This window comes from Salmo salar, chromosome ssa15 (assembly GCF_905237065.1).
Source record: "Salmo salar chromosome ssa15, Ssal_v3.1, whole genome shotgun sequence".
Taxonomy (NCBI): Eukaryota; Metazoa; Chordata; class Actinopteri; order Salmoniformes; family Salmonidae; genus Salmo; species Salmo salar.
In genome coordinates this window covers 28112043-28131459 of record NC_059456.1, presented here as the reverse complement: position 1 = coordinate 28131459, position 19417 = coordinate 28112043, and the positions used below count along the sequence as shown (strand labels likewise).

The 19417-nt window shown below is 48.1% G+C and overlaps 1 protein-coding gene across 1 annotated transcript; it reads right to left on the bottom strand.

The window, feature by feature from the left end:
* Window positions 1–919: 919 nt before the first annotated feature.
* On the bottom strand, window positions 920–18642 carry LOC106571170 (sine oculis-binding protein homolog). Its single transcript, XM_014143921.2, has 7 exons — window positions 18310–18642; window positions 14653–14791; window positions 13816–13983; window positions 13202–13353; window positions 11899–12000; window positions 8831–10872; window positions 920–3840 (listed from the first exon to the last, which is right to left on the bottom strand). Exons 1-6 carry the CDS (start codon window positions 18400–18402, stop codon window positions 8878–8880), a joined length of 2649 nt encoding a protein of 882 aa, XP_013999396.2. The 5' UTR covers window positions 18403–18642; the 3' UTR covers window positions 920–3840; window positions 8831–8877.
* Between the last annotated feature and the right edge of the window lie 775 nt (window positions 18643–19417).

Here is a 19417-nt window from a genome sequence, read left to right as displayed (position 1 = left end):
CATCAAAGTTGGATCAGCCTGTAGTGTGGTTTTCCACTTTAATTTTGAGTGTGACTCCAAATCCAGACCTCCATGGGTTGATAAATTGGATTTCCATTGATTATTTTTGTGTGATTTTGTTGGCAGCACATTCAACTATGTAAAGAAAAAAGTATTTAATAAGATTATTTCTTTCGTTCAGATCTGGGATGTGTTGTTTAAGTGTTCCCTTTATTTTTTTGAGCAGTATATTTTTATCAAATCAAAGCTGGAATTTGTATTCAAAACAAAGGTTGTAAAAGTATGCTAGACATTTATATAATAAATCATACCAGATATTCTGTCATTCTGCCAAATGTGTTAAAGTATAAACTGGGTGAGGTCGAGCCCTGAATGCTGATTGGCTGACAGCTGTGGTATATCAGACCGTATACCATGGGAATGACAAAGCATTTATTTTTACTGCTCTAATTACATTGGTAACCTGTTTATAATAGCAATAAGGCACCTCAGGCGTTTGTGGTATATGGCCAACTCCGCTTTGCGTCGTGCTATGAACAGCCCTTAGCCGTGGTATATTGGCCATATACCACATCCCGTCGTGCGTTATTGCTTAATTGTAACAACTTCATTAACTGAGATAAAGGCTTGCATCCCAAGTTGAACCCTATTGTGGGCTCTGGTCAAAAGCAATGCACTATATACAGTAGGGCATAGGGCTCAGATCAAAAGTTGTGCACTGTATAGGGAATAAGGTGACATTTTGGATACAACCAAGGTATGGCAGAGAGAATGTTATCTATCCCACATCCAGATGTTACAACGTTTCAGTGAATAGTTTTGACCTTGGTTGCTATACTTGGACCATTTTATATTGAAAAGTATATTTGTTCTGTAATACAAAGTAAACGATGACAACAGACATGAAAAACACATGATGTTGTTGTTCTCAGAATAGCCTTTATTCACTTTACAAATAGGTTTCCACCAAACAGCTCCCAGTTGATCCTATTCATTTAGGCCTAAATACAAACAATCTGTGAATTGTCAATTATATGGTGCCCTACATGTTCAATGAGTGTCCCTAGTCCACAATCTATGTGTTTCAGACAACTTAGCATTTTTTTGTTCTTCCCAATTTTCCCCCAAAGTATTAAATAAACAGGTAAGGGACAGTAATTGTAGGTGTAGTATACTATATGGTTAGGGTTTGAGTTAGTTACTATAGGCAGATGTGCAATATAGCATGGCAGTTTTTTGTTCACTTCTTGGCCACTAAAGCAGTGTTTCCCACCCTGGTCCTCCAGGACCCCCAACAGTACACATTTTTATTGTAACCATGGACAAGAACACCTGATTAATTTGTCAACTAATCATCAAGCCCTCAATGAGTTGAATGAGGTGTGTTTGTCAAGGGCTACAACTAAACTGTGTACTGTTGGGGGTCCTGGAGGACCAGGGTTGGGAAACACTGCACTAAGGTATGGCTAGGGGAGTACCCCCGATATCACAAGACTGATAGTATAGAGAGATGCCAGGTGACGCCACCGCTGACTCATATACTAGTTGTTGACACAGTCCCTTGGCCAGACTAAGATTATAATGACACTACAGGGTATAACCTAAGGTGAGCATGTTGACTGGAATGAGCTACTTTTCACCATGGTTACACATGCTGATTGAGGTGCTTTTTGGAATGCAGTTTTGAGATGGCAGAGGCATGTGTGTGCGTGTTTGTGTGGGTGTGCGAGAGAGGGGAGTGTGTGTGTGTGTGTGTGTGTGTGTGTGTGTGGGTGGGTGTGTGTGTGTGGGTGTGCGAGAGAGGGGAGTGTGTGTGTGTCAGGAGGCTATTCGAGGTCATGACTATAGAAAGACCCTGGAAAGCCAGTGTGGTCACTCCCCCGCAGCAAGGAGTCCACTTTCCAGCCAATGACTTGGCAATGTTGTTGTGGCCATAGAAATAGAATGACCCATTATGGCCTCATTGACTTGAATGGGGACATCCTTCTAGGAATTGTATTTCTATGGTTGTGGCAATGTTCTACTTTGGCTATAGTGATGGCAATAGGTGATGTTCTGTGGCTGGATCGAGGCATAGATCGAGGCATTGTTGAAACTGGGCTGTCATGAAAAAAGACAAGACTTATAATTGGCACTAAATGTATGGTTGAATGAACAATTGTCTATGTTATTGATAGAAGGTTTATGAGACAGGCAGTTGCTATGTTCCAAAGACAGACACTGCACTCTAGTGGACAAATTTAAACAAAACATTTGGACACTGGTAAGATCTTCACAAAAGAAATACAGTATAATAATCAGGATCAAAATAAAAATCAATAAAGCACTTTCTGGAAATCTACGAAGGCATCATTCATAAATTAATATAAAGTCAAAGTCTATGTAAAGCAAAAACTAAAAGTGAATTATCACAATGTGACGATGAGTGTTGGCAAGGCCTCCAGATGATGATGCTACCACTAGATCGTTTTCAGGCTAATCCCAGATCTGTTTGTGCTGTTTGGCATGACAATGACCAGAAGAGTGGGCAAGACAGCATGAACAGATCTGAGACCAGGCTTGTAGTTAGTATCATCATTATGAACCCCCAGGCTAGGGGAAACTGTAATACTGATAGCTGCTTTTTGCAGCCTTTGACAGTTCAAAATAATACCATGGCTGGTAACATGACTGCCCAAACCCACCAAAAGGAGTCATCTGAGTAAAATAAAGTGTCAACAGAGTGGGTGGGTTTGGACACTGAAATGCTCTACCTCTGTCCCATGGCCGAGTCAGTGTTGTAAATCATATGACTGGGTTCGAAAGCTGGGTCTCCGGCGCACCACAAGACTGTGTTAGCCCTTTGAGCCAAAACCTAGGCATTAGTTTTGGGGAGCTGACACAAGTCTTCCGGTCTCAGGCAAGTCACAAATAGTGGATTTCATGATATATGGGACTTGCGCCCTCTCTCTTTCATTATCATATTACATCGTTTACAGTTAGTTATTTTTCATTGCCCCAAGGGACTCCATCCCTAGAGGGGGAAAATAGGAGGGGAAGAGGACATTAACAAGCAATTGGTGTCAGAGTCGCACTTTAGGACTAGTGTGTGTACTATTGGAGAGGGGACTGCGGGGTGGAAAGGACAGGAAAGAAGGAGAAGGGTACACACATATTCCTGGCCCTCCGTCAGACAGAACAATTTAAAAAGACAAACTCCTCCTGAAGCCTGAGCCCCTGTTAGCCAGGTAACCCAAAACCAGAGTAGGAGAGTCAGTGTGGGATATGGGGGAGAGGAACAATGTGGCTCTTTGTGTGGAGCCGGGCAGAGAAAACAAACCGTTTCCCCAGGAAAGAGATCAGGTTCAGGCTCCATTGGAGAAGACCACACAAGGCTGATGATCGTAGCCTAGCAGCCTACCATCTAGTGGAGTGTAGAGCCCCTGACTATGGCTGAGGATTTTATCTGGGAACTGGGCTGAGTGGGCTCTTTGGGCTGGCTTCATAAGCTCCTGGACTATGGGAGAGATCAGAGATGGAATTGTCTGTCCCTTGGGAAGGTCCAGAAATGCCACATAAAGGTACATACAGCGTACACACACACACACACACACACACACACACACACACACACACACACACACTCACTCTTGTGCTGTGAATGTACTGGAAGTCCACATTGAACTCTTGGACTGCTTCTCCCATTGGGCTGCTTCCTTGATTGGCACCTCGTGGTCAAAAGGGTGGGGTTGATCTCCCAGGTGGCTGACTGGCTGAGTAATGGGTTGGAGGGAGGGCGTTGGTGCTGGTGATGTACCCAAGAGGGCGGGGCACTGGATCTGCCACGGCTATACAGTGAGCCTGTTCATCACATACAGAGAGAGAGAAACGGAGAGAAACGGGGAGGGAGAGGGAGAGAGGGAGGGAGGGATGAGAGCGAGAAAGATGTCAATTTCAGTTCCATTTACATCCATATTACAGTCTTAGATCTGCCGTCTATCAATCCTCCCTTCCTTAATCCACCCAGTCACTGTGAGAATGAGGTTTAGGGCACTATCAAACCAAGAACATCTGTGCTGAACACATGCACACACACACATACATATATGCACAGACACACCACACACACACAAACAGCTCTGTTTTCGTGAATTTTCAGGACTTTTTGGGGAGTAAAAATGCACAGGCGGACAAGAGCACACACACACACACACACACACACACACACACACACGCACACATACGAGGGGCCAAGAAGCCATTGCTCTCCGTACTCCCTAACTCTACTCCCTGTGACCCTCTCTGTTTTAGTTTCAAACGCTCTGCAAAAACCAATGTGGAGGGATCCATTTCCGCATGGCAATAAAATAGCCCAAATAAAGGCAGGGAAAACTGAGCCGAAACCGGCCTATTTCCTGAGGTGAAATCCTCCAATCCTCCAGTTGGCCTGTTGATTCTGTCAGAGCTAAAATACTTCAATGTTTTTTTAAGAAGACTTTTAGCAGTGAACACAATGGAACTAGATAACCATATTCCCCTCGGCGCTGTGAGGTGCTAAACTAAAATCAGTCGACTATGAACGCAGCCCAGCTCCCATTACACACGGGCACGCGTGCACGTATGTACACACACACACACACACCGGCTCCCCTTACATAGAACACCAAGCAATAAATCCGTCTGCGCAATGCTAGCAACACACTGTGATTTTCATATGTATTGGTTACTAAGGGGACCGGCGGACCGCGCAAAACCACAACAAATGACAAAGGGTGAAGCAGGGACATCGTTCTCTGCAAAAGCAAATCGTTTAATACTTCTGGCATGTCACTGTTAGGAGTATACGTTAAACCAGTTAAAACCAGTTATGGGGTTATGTATCACTCTCTGCCAATAGCCATCTTTTATTAAGATGACCCTTGACCTTTCGAGGTTTTTGATATGCGATGGGAAAAGGGAGTAAGTAGAGGTAACTGGAAATGAAAACCTTTTCTGTCATCATGTGTACATTAAGCCCAGGATGTAAAACTGAAACATGAGCACATAATCACACACAGCTCTGGGTGGCAACAGGACCATTTGAATGAACAATCTGGAAAGGGGAAACCGGAGAACAATCTGATTGGTCGAAAGTAAGGAGGGTTCCAATCTGATTGGTCGTTAGGGTTGTTACTGTAATGTACTGTATGTCTTCCATAGAACATCTGGTTCACAGGAAGAAGAAGAAGAAGCTGTGAGTAGAGAGAAGGAAATGGCAGATGAGAGGAAATGGGAGATAAGAGGAAAGGAGAAGAGGAGAGGAGAGGAGGGAAGAGAAGAGAGGAGAGGAGAAAAGAATGAGAAGAGGAGAGGAGAGAAGAAGAGCGGAGAGAAGAGGGGAGGAGAGGGGAGATGAGAGAAGAGATGAGAGGGTAGGAGAGGAGAGGGGAGGAGAGGAGAGAGAAGATGAGAGAATGCTACTTAATGAGAGGAGAAGATTCCACACCACTAGACCGAGAGCCGGGGCCTGGGCCAGTCATTATGATGACACACGGAACCGGATCTCTCCGGTTCTACTGCTCCGTTTTCTGAAGCCCCAGAGCTCTATCACTGAGGGCTGGCTCTCATATTCACAGCACACAAACACACACAAATCCACAGCGCCGCCAAGTCTGACGATCGCCACCGTCTCCACGACAACACCAGAACGACGGCTGGGGCAGAAGAGTGGAGGCTCATACGAGAACCTAATATCACAGCGTGGTGTGTTTGGTGAGCTGCTGACCAGTGGACCTCACTCACAGACACACACACATACTTTCTCACCAGACCTGGGTTCAAAACGGATTTGAATACAGCACTGTTTTATTGAACTTGCCCGGTGCAATGGAGACAATGGATTAGTACCAAAAGCGCATGCGCACACACACACACACACACACACACACACACACACACACACACACACACACACACACACACACACGGGTCACACAATATGCGCATGGTCACTAAACAGAATGGCGCCAAAGAGAGAGAATTTCAGTAACCTGGCACTCCTCACTACTCTAGGGTTACAGCTAGGCCAGAGGAAGGGGCAGACAGACAGATCTAGGGTTACAGCTAGGCCAGAGGAAGGGGCAGACAGACAGATCTAGGGTTACAGCTAGGCCAGAGGAAGGGGCAGACAGACAGATCTAGGGTTACAGCTAGGCCAGAGGAAGGGGCAGACAGACAGATCTAGGGTTACAGCTAGGCCAGAGGAAGGGGCAGACAGACAGACAGCTCTAGGGTTACAGCTAGGCCAGAGGAAGGGGCAGACAGACAGACAGCTCTAGGGTTACAGCTAGGCCAGAGGAAGGGGCAGGCAGACAGATCTAGGGTTACAGCTAGGCCAGAGGAAGGGGCAGACAGACAGATCTAGGGTTACAGCTAGGCCAGAGGAAGGGGCAGACAGACAGATCTAGGGTTACAGCTAGGCCAGAGGAAGGGGCAGACAGACAGATCTAGGGTTACAGCTAGGCCAGAGGAAGGGGCAGACAGACAGACAGCTCTAGGGTTACAGCTAGGCCAGAGGAAGGGGCAGACAGACAGACAGCTCTAGGGTTACAGCTAGGCCAGAGGAAGGGGCAGACAGACAGACAGCTCTAGGGTTACAGCTAGGCCAGAGGAAGGGGCAGCCAGACAGACAGCTCTAGGGTTACAGCTAGGCCAGAGGAAGGGGCAGACAGACAGACAGCTCTAGGGTTACAGCTAGGCCAGAGGAAGGGCAGCAGACAGACAGCTCTAGGGTTACAGCTAGGCCAGAGGAAGGGGCAGACAGACAGACACTCTAGGGTTACAGCTAGGCCAGAGGAAGGGGCAGACAGACAGATCTAGGGTTACAGCTAGGCCAGAGGAAGGGGCAGACAGACAGACAGCTCTAGGGTTACAGCTAGGCCAGAGGAAGGGGCAGACAGACAGATCTAGGGTTACAGCTAGGCCAGAGGAAGGGGCAGACAGACAGACAGCTCTAGGGTTACAGCTAGGCCAGAGGAAGGGGCAGACAGACAGACAGCTCTAGGGTTACAGCTAGGCCAGAGGAAGGGGCAGACAGACAGAAGCTCTAGGGTTACAGCTAGGCCAGAGGAAGGGGCAGACAGACAGCTCTAGGGTTACAGCTAGGCCAGAGGAAGGGGCAGACAGACAGCTCTAGGGTTACAGCTAGGCCAGAGGAAGGGGCAGACAGACAGATCTAGGGTTACAGCTAGGCCAGAGGAAGGGGCAGACAGACAGACAGCTCTAGGGTTACAGCTAGGCCAGAGGAAGGGGCAGACAGACAGACAGCTCTAGGGTTACAGCTAGGCCAGAGGAAGGGGCAGACAGACAGACAGCTCTAGGGTTACAGCTAGGCCAGAGGAAGGGGCAGCCAGACAGACAGCTCTAGGGTTACAGCTAGGCCAGAGGAAGGGGCAGACAGACAGACAGCTCTAGGGTTACAGCTAGGCCAGAGGAAGGGACAGACAGACAGACAGCTCTAGGGTTACAGCTAGGCCAGAGGAAGGGGCAGACAGACAGACAGCTCTAGGGTTACAGCTAGGCCAGAGGAAGGGGCAGACAGACAGACAGCTCTAGGGTTACAGCTAGGCCAGAGGAAGGGGCAGACAGACAGACAGCTCTAGGGTTACAGCTAGGCCAGAGGAAGGGGCAGGCAGACAGACAGACAGCTCTAGGGTTACAGCTAGGCCGGAGGAAGGGGCAGACAGACAGACAGCTCTAGGGTTACAGCTAGGCCAGAGGAAGGGGCAGACAGGCAGACAGACAGACAGACAGACAGACAGACATTGGGTTATAGCTAGGCCAGAGGAAGGGACAGACAGACAGACAGACAGACAGACAGACAGCTCTAGGGTTATAGCTAGGCCAGAGGAAGGGGCAGACAGACAACAGACAGACAGACAGACAGACAGACAGACAGACAGACAGACAGACAGACAGACAGACAGACAGACAGACAGACAGACAGTTCTAGGGTTATAGCTAGGCCAGAGGAAGAGACAGACAGACAGACAGACAGACAGACAGACAGTTCTAGGAGGCAGACAGAGACAGACAGACAGACAGACAGACAAACAGTTCTAGGGTTATAGCTAGGCCAGAGGAAGAGACAGACAGACAGACAGACAGACAGACAGACAGATCAGGGTAGCTAGGCCAGAGGAAGAGACAGACAGACAGACAGACAGACAGACAGACAGACAGACAGACAGACAGACAGACAGACAGTTCTAGGGTTATAGCTAGGCCAGAGGAAGAGACAGACAGACAGACAGACAGACAGACAGACAGACAGACAGACAGACAGACAGACAGACAGACAGACAGACAGACAAACAGTTCTAGGGTTATAGCTAGGCCAGAGGAAGAGACAGACAGACAGACAGACAGACAGACAAACAGTTCTAGGGTTATAGCTAGGCCAGAGGAAGAGACAGACAGACAGACAGACAGACAGACAGACAGACAGACAGACAGACAGACAGACAGACAGACAGACAGTTAGTTCTAGGGTTATAGCTAGGCCAGAGGAAGGGGCAGAGCAGAGAGAAAGTGAGAATCACTTTGAAAAGGCATCGCCTCATCAGGCAGGGCCTGTTACAGTGACAGTGCTTTATTTGGATGTCGGCTTGTTTCCTACGGGGTTCTGTGTGTGTGTGTGTGTGTGTGTGTGTGTGTGTGTGTTGTGCCTTCTAATCTTATTTCATCTTTATGGAAGTTCCTTTACCTAATTTTCACATCTTCTGTCTTTCTCATTCAGATTCCTCTCTAGGTATGCTAACATCTCCATTGCGTTACAGTGTCCCAAAAACCTGTTGTAACAAGAGACACCTACCTCCCTTCCCTACTTGATCTGATCTCGGATGCGGAGGCACCGTCTCTTCAGAGCAGGCTCCATGTCCCCAGGCCCAGCCACACTCGGTGGGCATAGTAGAACACCCTTGTCCCTAAGCTTGGGCAGGAGGAGAGTGGTGGGGGTGTTGGTGGGGGCACCACCCGTTCTGGTGGGTGTAAGGTTGGGGGTGGGCAGGGCATAGGCATGGTCCTCATCTGGGACGTGGGGATCCTCGGAGTCGCCAGCGGCTGAGGGCCCCTCTGATTGGCTGGTAGGGAGGGAAGGAACCTGGCCCTGGTCCCTCTCCTGGACCTGGCCATTGGAGCAGCTGTTCTCTTTGACTGCCTCCAGCTCACTGAGGGCGGAGTCAGGGCCAAGAGGTGGGGCCTCTCTCTGAGACTGGGAGGAGTCTGGGTTGGGAGGAGGGTCGGGGGATGAAGACGGTGTTGTTTGGTTGGGGACGTCCGGGGGGCGTTGAGGGGGTGGCGGTATCGCAGAAAGGGCTGCTGCATTCCCCTCTGGGAGTTGGTGGGGTGTCTGAGGGGGGGTCGTATGTTAGGGCACTGGGGGTAGGCAGTGTTGTGCAGAGGAGGGGGTGACTGGGTTAGTGGAGGGGTGGGTTTGATAATGTCATGGTGGTGGTTGTGGTGGTCCACTCTGGTATCCACCAGCCTGGTGCCATGCCCCACTCCGGGCTCACCCGAACCCGACAGGTCCACCACTCCGTGGGGGTTGGGCTCCAGCTTGACCGGGGTCCTCTGGAGCACTCTCTGGATGACCTGCCTCTCTGGCTGCTGCTGCTGGCCCAGCTTAAAGTCTGACAGCCCCTCAATCACTGAGGTGGAAGATGGGGAAGCATCGTAGCGAGCCCTGGGGGAGGACGCTGCACTGTGGGGGGTCGACATGGGTGACTGAGCCTGCCTCTCCGACTTCACCCAATCTGTGATGTCCCTTCTGGCGTGGTCTGAGGGCGAGGGGAGACCCTGGTTGGTGGTTCTACCCAATCTGTTGGCTGCCAAGCTCCCGGGAGAAGGCAAATTGACACCCCTGGAGCGTCCCCCCTCTATCCCCTCCGGCACAGGCTGGATGACCCCACTGTGGGGGACACCTAGGGCTTCTGGAGGAGCAGATTTAGGGGGTATGGGTATGGGGATAGGGATGGGAATGGGGACTGGGATTGGTACAATGATGGGGTAGGGCACCAGGACCGTGGGCTGGGGGAAGAAGGGGCCTAAGGATGGCCATCCCCCGAAGTTCATCATAGGGAGCATGGGCACGGGGCCACGGAGCCCCATCATGTTGATAGGGGGGGAGTGCAAGCCTGGGAAGTAGGCCCCCGAGTAGGGGTGTATTCCGGGTGGGTTCATGGAGGTGGCCGATGGGGGCTGGAGGTGGGGTTGGTGGGGGTGATGGGGGGAGTGAGGGGGAGGCTGGTGGATGGGGCTGGAAGGGGGGCCGGGGTGGCCCCTGGGGGCGTTGGCCAGGGGGCTCTTCAGGCCCTGGGCATGGAGAGGGGGCCGGATGAAGGGCAGCGGGATCTGAGGCATGGCCTTGTGGTGCTCCATGGGTGGGTGAGGAGGGGCGGGGGCAGGGTGGTGGCTCGCTACCTGCACGGTTGGTGGCAGGACGTGCCTCTCCAGGTGCCTCAGTCCTGAAATGTTAACCTTCAATGACGAAGATGACGCCTCGGATGGAGAAACAGTCCTTGGTGCCGCTGTACCATTGATCGGCGTCTGCCCTTTGGGCGACCTGGTCCTCCCCCTCAGGTCCCCAGCGTCGCTGCTCCACGATTCAGGGGTCAGGAGCTTCTGGTTCTGGACCCCTCCGGTGGACTCGGGTCTCCCCTCCTGGGCTGGTCTTCCTGGGCTGGAGCTGGTGAGAGTGGCCCTGGCCTCTCTGTAGAACACATCCATCTTGTACTGGTTCAGACACTTGGTGCTGCAAAACTGGAGCCGCTCCTCACCGGTGCCAAAGTCCAGGTACTCTTTGGTGTGGCGGACGTGCTTGCACCAGTTGCACACCTGCGGTACAGGCGAGAGAGACTGTGAAGTGTTACTTAAGTGACATGTGAAAAGGAAAAAGCAAATGACTGGTGTCTATATGTAGTAGAGATGGGAATATAAAATATGGAATATTCTATATGATAGTATGGTGAAATGTTGCTTTATTCATATTGGGACAAATTCCCCATGTAAATCAATCTCCCCCGTTCAGCATGTGTAAATGTCATGACCAAATCATATTAAATTGATTGTGTTATTTTGAGCTGATTTGGGCATGAAAAATAATCCATGCTAAACAGACGAGATTAAATGACATAGCTAATGTTGGCAAGGTAAGGAAACAAATATGGAAATACTGTATGTAACATCCCTGAACTATCCCTTTAAAGGGCGGTTTCACAGACCCAGAGTTAAGCCTAGTCGTAGACTAAAAAGCAAACTCAATGGAGAATCTCCATCAATAATTATTTTTAGTCTAGGACTAGGTTTAATCTGTATCCTAGAAACTGTCCCTTAACCTGTGTCCTGGAAACTGCCCCTTAATCTGTGTCCTAGAAACTGCCCCTTAATCTGTGTCCTAGAAACTGCCCCTTAATCTGTGTTTTAGGAACTGTCCCCTAATCTGTGTCCCAGAAACTGCCCCTTAATCTGTGTCCAAGAAACTGCCCCTTAATCTGTGTTCTGGAAACTGCCCCTTAATCTGTGTCCTGGAAACTGCCCCTTGATTTCTGTCCTAGAAACTGTCCCCTAATCTGTGTCCTGGAAACTGCCCCTTTATCTGTGTATTAGGAACTGTCCCCCTAATCTGTGTCCTAGAAAGTGCCCCTTAATCTGTGTCCTGGAAACTGCCCCTTAATCTGTGTCCTGGAAACTGCCCTTTGATCTCTGTCTTAGAAACTGTCCCCTAATCTGTGTCCTGGAAACTGCCCCTTAATCTGTGTCCTGGAAACTGCCCCTACATGTTTTGATGTAGCTCTCAAAGACAAACATGTAATGCATAACTAGTTTTTGAGCTATATTTACAAAATATATATTTCTACGAAGTGGATTGTGTTTTGTTCTTACTCTGGCACCTCCACTGTTCATCTTCAGCACCAGTCGTGGTGAGTCATCGGCATGGGTGTGTTGGGGGGACCTCTCCCCTCCATGGAGGTCCTCATCCCGGGCCTGACGGAGGGGGGCAAAGCTGCATCATTATACACTTAAAACAAACTATCAAGAGCTGGGTCATGTTCATTAGGCACCAAACGAAACAAAAAAATCTGGGAGGGACTAGCTGGATTTGTCCAATAACAAAACATTAATTTTCGATCTCTGTTGCAAAACATTGTGTGCCCTAACGAACAGGACACTGGATTGTGTTAAAGCTGTTTCAGAGTAGAGCCTGGATTCAGTAGTATCCACTATGGGATTTAAGCATCAAGTGTTGATGAAGTAGCAGTTGCTTTAAATCATCAAGGCTCCCGTGGTTGGTCATTAAAACAAACTTACATAACCAATCCCAAAATAACCACTGCACAATTTGCCTTGTCATAGGGGTTCAAAGTAACAGAGTACATTGACCTATGGGCTTTGAGGTCACTGAAACAAAGGGACCGTTTTTAAAAACGTTTTGGTAACATTTTGGAATGTTTTGGTAAGATAAAGTAGATGACAAGCCTGAACCCTCATTTTATTCTCAATGGTCCCTTCTTTGTGACCCATTGAGTTGTGTCGAGTTACGAAACATGAAGCAGCTGCAGGTAAGGTATGCACTGAAAGTGGACACCTCACCCCCAGGCCCTCTGCCCTTCTCCCTCCAAGTAACAAGCAGGGACAAGCCAAAGGCCACAGTTCCATCCCCACTTCCACCAACTAGAGGGTTTGTTGCAGCCAGGCAGGTAGGCAGCAGACGACTCCCCCTCCTCCTCCTCCACCCTTTCCCCCCTGTCTGTTGTCGTGTGAATAAAACCTAGTCTGGCAAAACAACAGGAACGGTGAAAGGGGATAGCCTTGCCTGACACCCCCGCGCCTCTAAGAGAGGGTATCCATGTCTTGGATGGAGGGTGAAAAATGGTGGTAATGTGTATAGGAGTGGAGTTGTGTATAGGCACTGCTTCCCTGTTGCTTCCCGGTCCTCCGAACCCAAGCCGCATTATGACTGGCCCTTCCTCCATTAAGCCGTAACTGATACTAAGTGTCCTCTGCAAACTTTGACCCCTTCCCACCCTCGAAACACTGGCCTGTCTATAAAAAAACACAGCGTGTGCGTGCGTGCATCATTTTCTCCTTCTGAACTGCTGCAGTTGACAAGTCAGTTTTGTCTGACCTAAAATTGTCCCATTGATTCCAAGTTGAAATAAGGTTGAACCAAGGTTGAATCCCTCACCTTGTTGCGTTTGAAGTAGGCCCGTCGGCAGGCGGCGAAGCACTTCTCACTACAGAAGCTCTTCAGTTCGGTGCCCATACAGAGAGAGTAGCGCTTCACCCCTTCCTTCTGACACCACACACACACTATCTGAACATTCTGCACGTCTTCCACTGCGGACAGAGCCAAAGGGGAGAGGAATCAACACCAACATGTGAAGTGTGTTTGATGATGAAGATGAGCATTTAAGGAGCTTGTGAGTGTTGAAGAACTGTAGGCTACATATGGTAGTGATGATGATGATGCTGATAATGTGTGAGTGTAACAGGGGTGATTTAGTGAACCACACCTGTGTGATGAGGAACCTTGCCTGAGACCTGAATACTTGTTTTAGCTTCCTGAATAATGTCTAGACTTTAGCTAGGCAGGCTAAAACACTTTTGTGACGTGCAGGAGACCTGGGTTCTAACCCAGTTGGTCACACAAAGGGTGTGTGTTTGCATATGCTCAGTAGATGTGAGTGTGAGAGAGAGAGAGAGAGAGAGAGAGAGAGAGAGAGAGAGAGAGAGAGAGAGAGAGAGAGAGAGAGAGAGAGAGAGAGAGAGAGAGAGAGATTTGTTCAGGCCTGTCCCTACCTGCAGATGGCTTTATAAGCGGGACAATTACGGGGGCACTCTTTTGCTCCCCGGTCAGAGAGGAGGAACCGGGGGAGGAAGAGGGGACTCTGGATGATTCTCTCTCTCCAACCCTCATGGCCAGTGTCACGGGGCTGTCTAGGCTCTTGGATTTGGGCACCGAGTTTTCTGGAAGGCACAGGATATCTAGGGTCACTTCAGAGTGAATTTATGTTCTTAACATACACATAAAGTCATGTAAAGTGCCAACAAAAATGGAATCAGAATTCAGTCAGTTTCTCTTGGCACCACTTCCACTCCACACACACAATTTAAATACAGATATAGATTTAGCCTAAAGGGCGTGGACAGAAAACAATGACACTGAAAAATGTAGAAAGATAATACTCCATCCACACAGGTTTACTGTAATGATAGTAAGTGAAACATAAGAAGGGTGAAGTAATATGTCTGGATTGAACAACCTATATGTTCTGTTACTGGGTTACCTGTGAATACCGTCTGACCTCTGTTAAGTATGTTACCTGTATTGTACAGATGCCCAGCAGGAAGCAAATGTTCAGTAGGCAGTAAACGTTTAGAAAGTGAGTGAAACAAGGATACTATCTGAACTAATTACATTATGCCGTGTTCAGTAGGCAATAAACGTTTAGAAAGGAAGTAAAACAAGGATACTACCTGAACAAATTACCTTGGGTCGTGTTCAGTAGGCAGGAATCGTTTTGAAAAAGGAGGTACTACCTGAACTTGTCCAATTAAAACACAGATTTCCACTCTCCATTGCAAAGCGTTTTACTACGGTGTGGCCTAGTGAACAGGGCCCTGGTCTTCCCTCACCTTTAAGAACTGAAACGTGCTGCTGGCGTCTCTCACGGTTGGGGTAGTTCCTTATCTCGGTGGCCTCGGAGTCTCTGAGCTCCAACTTGTCATAGCCGTACCAGCCTAGGAGCTCATTCATGGTGCTCTCTGCAAACGTCTAAAAGGAAAAATGGAAAATAAATCACTGAGCAACATTATAGGTTATGTCAGTCAGGGGACATGGCGGGAGACGGGACAACCGAGCCACTGCTTGCCTACGCTATGCCAATGTGAAGTTCAGTTGTGAGTGACCTTACATCCGAGGTTTGTTAGTGGAACTTTTTATCCCACTCTTTAAATGTAACCAGAGCTTCCAGTCCCGAATCAATGTGCTGATTCTTTAGACTTCCAGACCAGCCCTGACTGGATGAAATGAGCAAGGGAACCCAGAGGAGTACAGTATGACTATTTTTCCATGATGTATTGCAGTTTGTTTACTCTTTCTAAATTGGAGACGGAAAAGTTTTCCAACCTAATACCAGTGTAAAATATATGAATCATTCTTTGTTTAGCTCTTTTAATTGGGGAAAAAAGAGACAGACAAAATATAGAAGAAGAGTTCTCAGCAGATGTGTTGTGAAGTGAACATCCTGGCTTTTTTAAAATTCCGACCATATGAAAGAAAACAACACAAAGGTCTCTCTCTCTTTTCATCCGCCCACCTCTTCTCCTCTGTGGCTTTGGGGCGAGTGGGGATTGGAGCAGAAATCCGATCTGGACACCTTACACCACCGCTAGGTCCCACGGTTCTCGGAAATGCCCTGCTCCTCTCCCAAGTGTCCAGCAATCCCCAGTCCCTCCCTCCCCTGCTCCTCTCCCAAGTGTCCAGCACTACCCAGTCCCTCCCTCCCCTGCTCCTCTCCCAAGTGTCCAGCACTCCCCAGTCCCTCCCTCCCCTGCTCCTCTCCCAAGTGTCCAGCAATCCCCAGTCCCTCCCTCCCCTGCTCCTCTCCCAAGTGTCCAGCAATCCCCAGTCCCTCCCTCCCCTGCTCCTCTCCCAAGTGTCCAGCACTACCCAGTCCCTCCCTCCCCTGCTCCTCTCCCAAGTGTCCAGCACTACCCAGTCCCTCTTTGTGTGTCCCCTCCCTCCCCTGCCCTCTCCTCCCTCTGCCTCTCCCCTTGCCCCCTCCACCCCGGCACCTTCCAGCCCTGATACCCGACACTGCACTCCCTCTCGGGTTTCAGCCTTTTCCAGCGTGGACAGTCTGCCTGTTGTAGTGTTACACCAGGGCTGTAGTACTGACTACACATTCTTCCCTCTGCTTTCCTCACTCTGACAGGGCCTCAAAGAAAAGGAATTGTGTGTGTCCCCAAGTGTGTGTGTGTGTCTATGCGGGTGTGTTTGTGTGTACGTAGAGGTATCATATCCAGCTAAATATGCCTAACGATGAATAAAGTCAGGTATCTGGTGTCCGCGCTGTGCTACGGTCTGGCATGGAAGGAGTGGGTTTGACTGTGGTATTGAAATAGATCCCTTGACTAAGACAACACTGGACTGGACCGGAGCGGAGCAGCCCGCAGACAGACAGACAGACACATAGACTGTGATTTCAGAATCTGTCTGTCTGTCTGCGGGCTGCTCCGCTCCGGTCCAGTCCAGTGTTGTCTTAGTCAAGGGATCTATTTTTTGTCTCTCTGACTGTGTGTGTGTGTTTGTCTGTCTCTCTGACTGTGTGTGTCTGTCTGTGTGTGTGTGTATCTGTTTGTCTGTCTCTCTGACTGTGTCTGTCTGTCTGTCTGTCTGTCTGTCTCTCTCGCTCTCTCTCTCTGATCTGTGTGAGAGTTCAATTGTGTTTGTCTGTCCATCTGTCTTTCTTTATCTACCCTTCTCTATTTCATAATCACACACTTATACCACTGACCTTCAGGCCCAACAGCCACAGTTCATTACCGCGGTCACCCAAGGCCTGTTTTGTAGATCCACGTGGCTCCCTGTAAGTCTGAGAATCACAAAGTATTACTCTGCCTGTGCTGCCTGCCTCCCGTGGGACTAGCCTTTACATCAACGGTTCCATCAGGGCATGTCCTCCAATATCACATTGAATTCAGTGTTGTTTTGTCTCACTATTTTCTCATTAGGGAGAGACAGGCATTTTTTCTTTCTCCTCCCTGTGCTTTACTTCCCACAATGTTGTTATTGTTTCTTATTGGCAGTTCAGACAAACATTTGCTTTGTGAGAGTGACAAGCCAAATCCCAAACCACAGAAAGAACCCTGACCAAAGGCAACAACGCAGGGCCGACCCCCAGATCCAGCTCAGATCCAGGCCGGGCTGACTTACATCAAGCACAGATAGCATTTAGCATGTTTTCATTCAAATGAGTTGCAATTCTACACCACTCCCTGGATATCAAAAGCTACCATCCAAACCACTTATGCAAAAAGAGCACATTTCCTCTCACAAAACAAGCCGATTTTTTACATTTAATTTAATGTTGAATTCACTTTAGTTGACATCTCAACCAAATGTAAATCAAAACTAGACTTTGAACTGACATCTGTGCCTAGTGGCCAATGTCAGAACTCATAAAACTGAAGGCAGACAAACTGTGGGCTTGTAGCCTAGCCTACTACAAGGCTTGTACTCTAGCAGTAGGGCTGAAACCAATACCATCATATTCAATTTGGTTTTGAATTGGAATAACCAAATCAAACAGTAGACATAGTTTCCATGAAACTGATTCTGAGTCACTTTCCAAGGGCACAGTTACTACGGTTACCTGTTTAGGATAGACCCGACTGATCCTTCACCCTAGCGGATATTCTCAAGTGATGTGACTATGTATGTTCGTATGTTCGTTCGAATGTATTTATTTTTTATAACGTTACATTGTTGTAAACATGTAGGCTTAGCCTACTACAACAAGTGCGCGCACATCCGAAGCGGGGAAGAAGTGAAGTGTTCTTGCGGTTTGGTGGTGACGCACATCTGGAACACCGCTGGACTTTGCTGTGCGAGGCTACCGATGGACTGACATGGCGTCACTACAGAAGGGCTACCTACCATTCAGTGGACACGACATCAAATATTGGATAACATAACAGTCACACTTTTTCATTCCCTCAGAAAAGTATATTTCCTGACAGTCGGTTTATTATGGCAAGGCCAGGTAATATAATATAGCTGTCTTATTTCACCATATGGGAATAATGTTATGTTACACAATTGCTTTATCCCTTTTATTTCGGAAGTATTCAATAATATAACGGCATTAAATTATAAGCAAATTTAATTGTTTCAATGGGAACAAATCGAAGTTTTCATGGCGTCTGTGAATGTCTCCAACTGTGTGATTTGTGCGCACGGAGCTCTCTCCCAACGTCTCAAAAGTCTCAATCTGCACTTTTATTTTTATCTCACCTTTATTTAACTAGGCAAGTCAGTTAAGAACAAATTATAATTTACAATGATGGCCTACCAAAAGGCAAAAGGCCTCCTGCGGGGACCAGGGCTGGGATTAAAAATCAAAATAAATTAAGTAAAAATATAGGACAAAACACACATAACGACAAGAGAGACAACACAACACTACATAAAAAGAGACCTAAGACAACAACATAGCATGGCATGACTTAAGACTATTCACAAACAGAACACTGCTAAAAAAAATAGCCAAAAAACGAATTTCCCCTTACCTTCATCTCTTGGTTGATCTCTCTCTTGACGGGGTGCGCGGGTTTCCTACTGCGTTTATTTTCCGGCGGTCTCCCTTTCTCCATCTCTGGCATAGTTCTGACTGGCTCCGTGTCACTTCTTTGGCGTGCGACTGATAGAGCGCGTCACTCCGGGGCTAGTCAAGGCTAGTCAAGGTGCGGCGACAGAGAGCGAAAGCTGTCACTCTCGGTGACAGCGGCTGTCATTCCCAGACGTCTGCGTCGGTCATCTGGGGGCTCCTTCCACTGACTCTCCACTGAGCATGGGTGCTGCGCGCTGTGGGCTGCTGCTGCCGCCCTACCGCCGCCGACGAACAATTCCCTCTCTCTAAATCCCAGAAATCAGGGAGGGGCCTCCGCGCTGTAACCCAACACCTGGCGCCCACCCCTCCCGAATCTCAACAGATACATTTCATGAGGAATGCGAGGACTGTTTTATCTGCGGGGAACACAGAACCAACACTGTCTATGATATTCCAGGATTTAAATAAAAGAGATGAAAATCCCGCGTGGGTAAACGATACCACCGTAGAATGTTTTGGGGTTTCTCAAATTACATCTGTTTGATCAGAGCGAGAGGAACACAAAGTCTTCAAATCAAATTGTATTTGGCACATGCGCCGAATACAACAGGTGTAGACCTTACTGTGAAATGCTTACTTACAAGCCCTTAACCAACAATGCAGTTCAAGAAATAGAGTTAAGAAAATATTTACTAAATAAACTAAAGTAAAAAATTGTAAATAAATAAAAAAGAAACACAAGAAAACACAAGAAAATTACATAACAATAAAGAGGAAATTTGTAACATGACTATGCATAGATAATAAACAGCAAGTAGCAGTAGTGTAAAAATGCAAATAGTCTGGGTGGCCATTTGATTAATTGTTCAGCAGTCTATTATCTAATTCTGGGATATCCAAGGCCTGAGGTCATCTGCCTTTGGCTTAAGGGGCAGGAACCTGGACTTTACCAAATAAATCAGAAATACAAACATTGTCATCCTACAAGTAAAACACGGTATAGAGGAAATGGTTGCCCTCTAGGTTACAGAGAGCTGGTAATCCCATCCACCAAACTACCAGGAGTA